Below are 9,880 nucleotides of genomic sequence, written 5' to 3' on the forward strand. Positions count from 1 at the left end.
CCCCCCCCCCCCGCCCCGTTGAGTGTTTGACTTTTGATCTCAGCTCAGATCATGATTGATCTCCTGGTTTATGAAATCCAGTCCATGTCCGGCTCCATGCTGTCAGCTCAGAGTCTGCTTGGGATTCTCTCTCTCCCTCTCTCTGCCCTTCCCACACTCATGCTCTCTCTCTCTCTCTTTCAAAATAAATAAATAAACATTAAAAAAAAAAAAAGGAGAGGCCAGAACAAGGACAAAACTTGCTAAAGAAGTAATAGTCATTCTTTTTTTTCCAAAAAAATTTTAATGTTTATTTAATTTAAAGTCAGCACAGAGCCTGACTCGGGGCCCAGACTCATGAATGGTGAGATCATGACCTGAGCTGATGTTGGAGCTTAACCCTGGCACCCCAGTAACAGCCATTTGTTTTAGGCCAAGGAGGGAGGCTTTCCTGTCTGTGGGTGGCACAGGGACCTTGTGCTTGTGCTTAGGTGAAGCCATGAATGGCCTTGCAGTGTCTCCCTTTGTCCTGGTCTGAGGGTGGTACTCTGTGAGGTTATCCCACCTCCAGGGGAGGAATCAGCGCCAGGCGGGCCTGCCAGTGTCCGGGCCCCTTCTGGTTTCTTCCTCACCCCGTATACCCAGTCATAGAGTAAGTAGAAGGGGGAAATGCCCATTATATATATATAGTTATAGTTATAGTTATAGTTATAGTTATAGTTATATAGTTTATTTCTTTTGAGAGAAAGCACGAATGGGGGAGGGGCAGAGACGAGGGAGAAAGAGAGAAAATCCTAAGTGGTCTCCACACTGACAGTTCAGGGCTGGAACTCATGAACCATGAGATCGATGATCATGACTTTTGCTGAGATCAAGAATTGGATGTTTAACCGACTAAGCCAGGCAGGTGCCCTGTGGCCTCTTCTTCATGAGCCAAAGTCAGTCCCACAACCGACTAAGCCACTCAGGTGTCCCCCAAATTCCCATATATATTAAGACTCCCCTTATTATTAAGATTCATTAACAATTAATCTTTCCCCATTACACTAACTCCTGTTTGCTTCTATGTATCCCTTTTTGCCTTTCTATCTACATTATTAAGAACTCATGGCTTTTCACTGACTTAGCCTCACCCAAATAACCACGATCGTAATCATCATCATCTATTATTATTATTATTATTATTATTAATATTATTATGTAATAGGTGGGGACTTCCCCATAGGTGCACTGGGAGCACTGCTCTGGACATCCCTGAAAGCATCCGTGCCCCTGGAGCAGTGGATACTGCAGACCCATGAATTCAGGAATTCAGTTTCCCCCCAAGAAGTCTCGCTCCCTTTGAGTGAAGAAACCCCCCTGGATACCCATGTAAGGGGGCGACGTATTGCTAGGAAAATGTATTTGTTGAAGGATAGAGCTCACTCTAAGTATTCCAGTTTAACCCATGGTATCATCCCATTTTTTTAAATGTATTATTTATTTGGAGAAAATGAGAGAGAGAGAGAGAGCACACGCGTGAGCCAGGGAGGGGCAGAGAGAGAGGGAGACTCAGAATCTGAAGTAGGCTCCCTGCTGGCAGCAGACCTCACCAACTGTGAGGCCACAACCTGAGGCAGAGGCAGAAGCTTAAGGCACTGAGCCACCTGGGTGCCCCGTGAGTAAAGCGTTTGTACGTGAAAGGGAGCAGAGCACAGTCATCATCGCAGGCATGGGGTTTGGATCAGAAACACTTGGGTTCGGGTGCCTGGGGGGCTCAGTCAGTTGAATGTCCAACTTGGGCTCAGGTCATGATCTCACGTTCGTGGGTTCGAGCCCCGCGTCGGGCTCTGTGCTGACAGCTCAGAGCCTGGAGCCTGCTTCGGATTCTGTGTCTCCCTCTCTCTCTGCCCCTCCCTACTCATGCTCTCTCTCTCTGTCTCTCAAAAATAAATAAAAAACATTAAAAAAAAAAGTATCTGACTTCAGCTCAGGTTATGATCTCACGGTTCGGGCTCATGCTGGTGGTACAGAGCCTGCTTGTGATTCTCTCTCTCTCTCTCTCTCTCTCTCTCTCTCTCTCTGTCTTTCTCTCTCTCTCTCTCTCACTCACACACACACACACACACACACACACACACACACACTCTCTGCCCCTCCCCAACACGTGCTATCTCCCTCTCTCGCTCAATAAAGAAATAAACCATAAAACACAGTAAAATGGAAGCCTTAAGACCGCCCACCTGATGGAGAATGAGAGAACATTCAGGGAGGGGACACGGAAGGAGCCCTGCGCCTCCATCAGATGCTTGGTCAACATTAACTATTATCTTTTCAGACACACAGATGTGCCAGACCTCAAGTAATTTCCAGAACATTTCTTGTCATCTTATCTTCTGTGTTGGTTTTATTGCTTCTATACCTTCTCAGAGAGCGGTCTCCTGGTCTGATTATGGTTGGGGGTGCTTACGAAAAGACCACCAATGCCAAATAGAAGTGAGGCATAATTTTATTCACGGCCACATGCTTATATTTACGGCCGGGCCAAACCTGATCTCTTGGTGTTAAGGAGGAGAGAATGGCCCCGAACAAACGGGAACAGTGAGATTACATGGACAGAACACGTCATCATTTAGTTAACCAATTACAATTCACAGCATTTCTTGGTAGCCAATACATTGTCATACACCGATGTTAGTTTTGGCGGGAACCAGATTCTTTGTTCCTTTAGAAGGACCAGTCATAGTTAGACACCTAAGATACCGCGAGAGACAGTGACCAGGGGACTTTCACTTGTGGACTTTGCTTCAGCCAGGTCTTAGTAAAAGGGTGGGGTACTTAACAGAATCTTGAAAACAAGTTCAACTTCAGGTTACAATGTTCCTTATCCAGTTACATTCTTAGGGTCTTTCCAGACTGCCCAATCTTTAATTATTCATCTGATTGGAAGTTTAATCCGAACCTGTATACAGTAAGCTCTCTGATCTCTTATAAATTGGCCTAGTACATTTCATAAGTTGACCTATAACAATTACCTTCTCCTCGTGTCCCTACAGGACAGCAGGACTCTGACCTGGCCTGGGAGTGAGCTGAGTGAGGTGAGCACCTTCCCTAGGGAGCAGCAGCAGGGGCCAGGAGACAGACAGACAGGTCAGGTTATGTCCGTGTAGGCATGTGTGGCCTTCCCAAGGGAACCACCAGAGACCCGGCCCCTTGCCGAGCTGCGTGGCCACAGCTGACTGACATTTGACCCCAAAGGTTGTTCTCTCTTTCCCAAGGCTGAAGTGTCACCTCCTGCCAACCTGGATGCAGACGCATCCTGTAAGGAAAACGCTGCGATCCCACGGCTGACCCCATGGCCCAAGAAGCGCCAGGTAGTCAACCCCACATGATTCCTGGACTTGGGGGACTGCCTCTAGCAGAGCTGACATAAGAGGAATCAGTCCCTTGAAGGGGACAGATGAGTGTCCTCAAGCCTTCAAGAGGGACCAAGGGGAGACCCACCCCAGGGGGCTGTAAGGGCCCCTCCCTCCTGTCCTTTTCCCAGGTTCATGGCTGAGGTGCTTACTTCCTCCCTCCCCCTGCAGCCTGTCACATTACCCAGAGTGAGGCCAGTACAGCCCGAGGGAGGTAGGGGACAGCAGAGGGGAAAGGAGAGAAGGAAGGTGTCCTGAGGCAGGGCCGGGGGAGAAGGTAGACCAGCCGCCTGGGAGGACTCTCCCACCTGCTCGACCTGCCCAAGCTTCCAGCTCAGCTCAGGACGACTGTGGGGCTTTACCAACGGAGGGCCTTCCCTCCAGGTCTCACCCTGTGGCCTCTGGGCCACTGACCTGGACCCCAGCGTGGACTGGGCCACCTCCATCCTGTGAGAGCTGGATGCCTTAGCTACCCTCGCCTGTGAAATGGGAGTATTCCCTTATGTCGTTGTGAGGATCCAATATCATGTGTGTGTGTGGTCTGGGCCAGGCCCTGCTACACACGTTTTACCGAATTTTCTTTGCTGCCCCCTCCATGTGGATCCTGGTAGCTCCAGGTAGAAACCTCCACTCCCACAGCAGCCTCAGGCCACCAGGGCTGCCTTGTCTCCATAAGTAGCACCTGATTATCAGATATGAAAGCTGGTGAAGACCTGAGTCTATGCATCTCAATACCTCATGCCTAGGCCGGCTCTCAATAAATACACAGATTTAGTGTTGTCAGTTCCCTCCAGCAAAACCCAGTTTCCTTCCTCCCTTAGTGAAGAAGGAAAAAGAAATAAAAAAACAACTCTTTTCTTTTTGCTTTCCATCTAGAGTGCACTAGCTTCATTGAGGACACCATTGAGTATTTCTGGAACTCGGAGACCTGGGATGAACTGGATCTCCTGCTGACTGACCAGGAAGCCTGGGAGAGCTTCGTGGCTGAGGCTGACTTGCCCAGGTCACCCCCGGGGATGCCCCAGGGTGGTTGCCCAGGTCTCCGCATGGCAGTGTCCTGGGGCTGGGGTGGGTTATGCTCCTTCTCAACAAAATTTGACGAATATGTCACCCATGGCATTCACTGGCAGGGACTGGCCTCAGGTTGAGAAGAGATGACACCTGCAGAAGGCAGTTTATGTGACCTTGGGTTTTAACCTAAAGCACAGCTATTCCCTACTTTGGTTTATTCATCTGTTCTGTTTTATTGGGAAGGAACTAAGTTCATGTATGTAAAGTGCTTTGCATAGTGACTGTCACATACTAGGTGCTCAAATAATGTTAACTTTTTACGTTTGTTAAGTGTATTTATCTTGAGAGAGAGACAGAGACAGCACAACTGGGGAAGGGGCAGAGAAAGAGAGAGAGATACAGAAAGACAGAGAGAGCGAGAATCCCAAGCAGGTTCCACACTGTCAGCACAGAGCCCTACTCAGGGCTTGAAATCAAGAACCATGAGATCATGACCTGAGCTGATCTCAAGAGTTGGACCCTCAACTGACTGAGTCACCCAGGTGCCTCAATGTTAACTTTTGAGAAGATTGCCATGAAGACACAGGGGCCAAGGGTCTTCTTCCTGGAGGTGAGGGACAAATCAGAAGAACGTTGACGTCCAGGCTGTGCCGCTGAGCGTTGGACTAGAGCCTTCCCTCCCCATCTAAGGAGTTGTAGGAATACTGCGGGATCTGGCTGGCCCACAAGGTAGAGAAGCAGGAATGGAGGTGGACCTAGCTGGGCTGGATCCACACCCTATCTCTGTCCAGCCCTGGGTCTCTGGGTGTGTATGTTTCCAAGTCTTAGATTAGACATTTGCTCAATGGGAAGAGTAAATCAGCCTGATAAGATTGTGGTGCAGGTCTTAGCATGAACTGCAAGGTCAAGGTGGGGACCAGAGGGCAGTTGTCTTGTCCAAAGGCCTAGGAGGCTTGGGCCAGGGCCCGAGCTGGGGACAGGGATGGACAAATGAAGGTCTACGTTGGAGGACTTGGTTAGCTTCGAAGCAGGGCTAGGACTGTGTGAAGCTTTGGCACAACACTTGAGGTCCTGGGAGAGGAAGAGGAAGAGGGGACATTTGTTCCTTCCCTTCTTTGATCTCCTCACCAGCAGGCATGCAGGGCCATGGTAAAGAGGGCTGGTGGTCTCTTCCATACCTTGCCTGGGTGCTGGGAGTCTTGACCATCCCTTGGACCCTTTTTTCTTCTTTACTTTTTTTTTAATGTTTGTTTATTTTTGAGAGACAGAGAGACTGAGCATGAATGGGGGAGGGGCAGAGAGAGGGGGACACAGAATGCAAAGTCAGCTCCAGGCTCCGAGCTGTCAGCACAGAGCATGATGCGGGGTTCAAACTCACCAAGCAGGAATTGATGACCCCAGGCACCCCTGTCCTCTTCCACACAGTGCAGCCCCAACCAGTGGGAGGCAGTGAGGGTCTGTGACAAGGGCAGGCATCACAGGGGCAGCTACCAAATCTACTCTTTGAGGGAGTCCGGGGAGACACACGAGTCCCCACCCAAGAGGAGAGTAGCTCCTCCAGCAGCTGGTCCAAGTGCGGGGTTCTCAGGCTTCGGGATTCATGTAGCCGGCTCTCAACTTCTCTTGTGTCTGGAAGCAATCCAACAAGTTGCACATGGTGCTGGTGTGCATGCAAATGAAGCTGTCACCAGCTAAGATGTGAGTTAGGCAGGTGACACCTGAGAGGCTGAGGGTGCTGGGTGGTGGGTCGGGAGTCAGCGAAGTGACCTGAGGAGTCTGGGGTGCCAGGGTGAGGGATGTCCTGCTTCTCAGTTCACTGGGACAGTGGCTGGGCCACAGCAGAGGACATCAAGCTTGGGAGATAGTGGATGTGCCAGGCTAAATAATCACTAAGGTCCCCTCTAGCTTTTTAAATTTCCAAAACTCAGCTTTGGCCAGACTGCGAGTCAGAGGGCACAATCCCTAGGACTGCCCCGACTTTTGGCAGCAGCTGCAAATTGGTGGATGATCCTCAAACCACCCTGAGATTGGGTGATGCCCTGAAAGGGCACACAGAGCTCACTGAGAGCTGTCCACTCAGGCACAGTGCCTTCCAGGGAAGGATGCAGGTAGCCGTCAGCCAAAGAGAGAGATACACGAGGCAGAGTCTGAGAGGGTTTTGAACGTGAAGTTTCCGTTGTCCTCAGACGCATGGTGTCCTGCATGCAGTCTGTGACAAAGCACGTGGAACATTGCCCACTGGGGAAGCTCACACTGTGAAAGAAAACAGTGACTCTGAGGTTTATTAAGATGGTGAAGAAGGCTTAATTCAGGGATATGGCCATAGAAGACAGACCAGGCTCTTCACCTGATAAGGGAAAGACAGCTGGGGATTTCTAGCCAAGGCTGGAGGCGTAGGTGGGGAATGGGAACCCACAGAGAGAAGAGGAGGAGGATTCTTGCTAAACAGACCAACAGGGCTCTTGCTGAAGGCAGGTGAAGAACTTCTACATCACGGGCACCTGGGAGGCTCCGTCAGTTAAATGTCCGAATCTTGATCTCAGCTCTGATCATGATCTCACTGTTTGTGATATAGAGCCCTGTGTTGGGTTCTGCACTGAAAGGGAGGAGCATGCTTGGGATTCTCTCTCCCGCTCTCTCTTTCTCTCTCTCCCCCACTTCCTACTTTTGCTCTTACTGTCTCTCAAAAGACATAAACCAAAAAAAAAAAAAAAAAAAGAGTAAAAGAATCTTCCACATTAATGGCTGGATTTGATCGGATGTCAATGGTGACCAGGTACCAAGAGTGGGGAGATTCTCACTAAGCTAACAAGGCGCTTGCTGAGACTGGGCACCACAGGCTGTCACGGACAGGACACAGAGAGCCAAGGTCAGCAAGGCACACACGGACGGCACCTGGTCAGTGAGAGGGCCTAGAGGAGCCTGACTAAAGGTTGGTCAAAGAGAGAGTCTTTTTCAGCCTTGGTGGAGCTGAGTTTTATTGGGACCCAGTGACATGCTCTGCATGGCTGACCTGTCTGTCGTCTCCAGCCCCTCCTTGAGGTCACACTCATGCCCTTAGTTTCTCGTTCCTCCGTAGGTCAGAACCCACAGCACAGGACCCAAAGCCCCCATCATACAGCGTGTTGTCAGCTGATGTCAGGCCCAAGGCCCAGGCAAAGGAAGACAGTCCTATGATTCTAGGACCCTTACCATTGTAGGCAGGGGCCTAGAGATCACTTCCCAGTAGCCAAGGGCAAAGGGCAGACCTCTCTGTGGGTAGGGATGATCCTTCCCTACACACTAAGATTCTCTGAAGGAAGGTGTTTCTGCTCCAACCCCACTTCCCTTTGTCCACCTACAAACACTGTGGCACTGAGAGTGGTGGCCTGCCCTTCAGTGAGAAACCATCTTTATTGAATACCTATCACCTGGGGCACCTGGGCAGCTCAGTCAGTTAAGCATCCGACTCTTGATTTCAGCTCAGGTCATGATCTCAACAGCACAGAGGCTTCTTGGGATTTTTTCATTCCCTCTCACTGCTCCTCCTTCTCCCCTGCCCCTCAAAAGAAATAAATAAATACACTTCAACAAAACACCTACCATGAAGAGCATCTTAAGATGACCACTTACTTATTCCATGGCTGAAATGTATCATGGAGCACGAGCAAGGTACAGAATGTGTGTAACATTGCAAGAAACAGCCTTGGCCTCTGTCCAATTCTTGTCCATTTTATTGATAGTAGAAGTCCTGTGGTTCATGTAGGGGAGATTAAGTCAATTCCATGTGACAGATAGCTTTTCTTACTCACTTGACCTTCACTGTTACAGGGAGGAGTCAGAGGTGCTACTTGAACGTCTGAGAGTGCTGGAAGAAGAGCTGATTACAGAGGACATAAACTGGCTCCAGAGTGACTCCCAGGGGAGGAAGTGCTTTTTAAATGAGTTTCCCGGGTTGAAACAGGAGCTCGAAGAGCAAATACGAAAGCTCCGGGAGTTTGCTGACGGTGCTGACGAGGTACACAGGAACTGCACCATCGCCAACATCGTGGCCAGCTCCACCGGTGCCGCGTCTGGCATCCTGACCTTGCTGGGTTGTGTTCTGGCCCCTCTGATGGCAGGGGCCAGTTTGGCACTGACTGCAACTGGGGTGGGGCTGGGAGCAGCATCTGCTGTCACCAGTTTGTCCAGCACAATCGTGGAGAATTCAACAATGTCATTTCTGGACGCTGAAGCCAGTCAGGTGACATCGGCTTGCAGTGACCAAGGGGAGGCAGATGCAGAGGATGTACGCTATAAACGACTCCGAATTAGGACCTCAAGACTCAAAAACACTAGGGCCCTGCAAAACATTGGAAGGAATGTTGTTGCCAGGACCATGCGTGTGGTCACCAAAGGCATCTTCATTTGGATAGATGTTGCCGACATTGTGGAAGAATCAAAGCATTTGCAAGAGGGGGCAAAGTCAGAGTTGGCTGAAAAGTTGAGGAAGGTAGTCAAGTTGCTGGAAAAAAAGTTGGAGAGGCTCATCCAGACTCATGAACATCTGTAGAAGACCCGACCCGTGATCTCCAAGCAGGGCAGGGAGGAGGGTCAGGAATGGGACAAAGGCATGGAGGTACCTTGTTAGAGGGGAATGGGGGAAAGATAATGTTTTTGAGGGGCGCTTGGGTGGCTGAGATGGTTTAGCATCTCTTTGTTTCAGCTAGTTCACCATCTCACGATCCATGGGTTCAATCCCTGTGTCAGGCTCCTCGCTGACAGTGCAGAGCCTGCTTGGGATTCATTCCTCTCTCCTTCTCTCTCTGCCCCTCCCCTTCTCTCTCAAAAAATAAATAAATAAACTATAAAATAATTTTAAAGTTTTTGGAATGGGGTTTAAGGGAATTTTAGGCATTTCTGTAGCTGAGCATGGGGGTGGTGGTGAGGGGTTAATGTAGATGATGAGGGATGTAGATGATGAGGGGCAGGGGTTAGAGAATAGAAGGTATGCAGAACCAGGAAGAAGGAGGGAGGGGATTAGAGAGGGAGGGTGTTGGATCAAAGAGGACACGGAGGACATGGCTAAAGAGAGACAAGGAGGAACAAGCCACGGGAAGGCCAGGCTCACTCCAGTTAGAATAGTTGGCATGTGGAGAAGTGCCTTTCTGTTGACCTCCCCATGGTGTGACATGCCAGCGAGAACAGACTCCTCCCCTGATGAGGGCTCTCCAGCCCTACCTGTCCTGTGTCCACCCACCTTCATCTTCTGGTAGGCTCACCTTAGGTAGAAGGTGACCTCCTCGTGATGACTGGTGGTGGTGACGAGGATGCTGGCCGCAGTGCCGGTGGTGGTGACGATGGCAGTTGGTGGTGGAAACGTTTGGCCGGTTGCTCGTGGTCCTTGAGGCCAGGGTTCACCCAGACACTGAGGACGTTCCTAAGGCTGAGTTGGAATAGTGGTTGATTTGGGGAAGAAAACAAAAAAGGGAAGAAAAGAGAAAGCAGTGGCCAGCAGCCGATCAAGGAAACTTGCT

The 9,880-nt window shown here is 50.1% G+C and overlaps 1 protein-coding gene across 1 annotated transcript; it reads left to right on the top strand.

Moving 5' to 3' along the window:
* The first annotated feature begins 886 nt into the window (after nucleotides 1-886).
* On the top strand, nucleotides 887-9,168 carry LOC115304309 (apolipoprotein L3-like). The gene is made up of 5 exons (XM_029954449.1): nucleotides 887-1,350; nucleotides 3,015-3,056; nucleotides 3,237-3,332; nucleotides 4,251-4,377; nucleotides 8,196-9,168. Exons 3-5 carry the CDS (start codon nucleotides 3,314-3,316, stop codon nucleotides 8,914-8,916), a joined length of 867 nt encoding a protein of 288 aa, XP_029810309.1. The 5' UTR covers nucleotides 887-1,350; nucleotides 3,015-3,056; nucleotides 3,237-3,313; the 3' UTR covers nucleotides 8,917-9,168.
* The last annotated feature ends 712 nt before the right edge of the window (nucleotides 9,169-9,880 follow it).

Source organism: Suricata suricatta, chromosome 10 (assembly GCF_006229205.1).
Source record: "Suricata suricatta isolate VVHF042 chromosome 10, meerkat_22Aug2017_6uvM2_HiC, whole genome shotgun sequence".
NCBI classification, from domain to species: Eukaryota; Metazoa; Chordata; class Mammalia; order Carnivora; family Herpestidae; genus Suricata; species Suricata suricatta.

Excerpts from the sequence above, each read along its gene's own strand:
- LOC115304309 (XM_029954449.1), top strand. Across the intron at positions 4,378-8,195 it reads GCTGAGGCTGACTTGCCCAG|GGAGGAGTCAGAGGTGCTAC; the intron begins GTCACCCCCGGG and ends TCACTGTTACAG.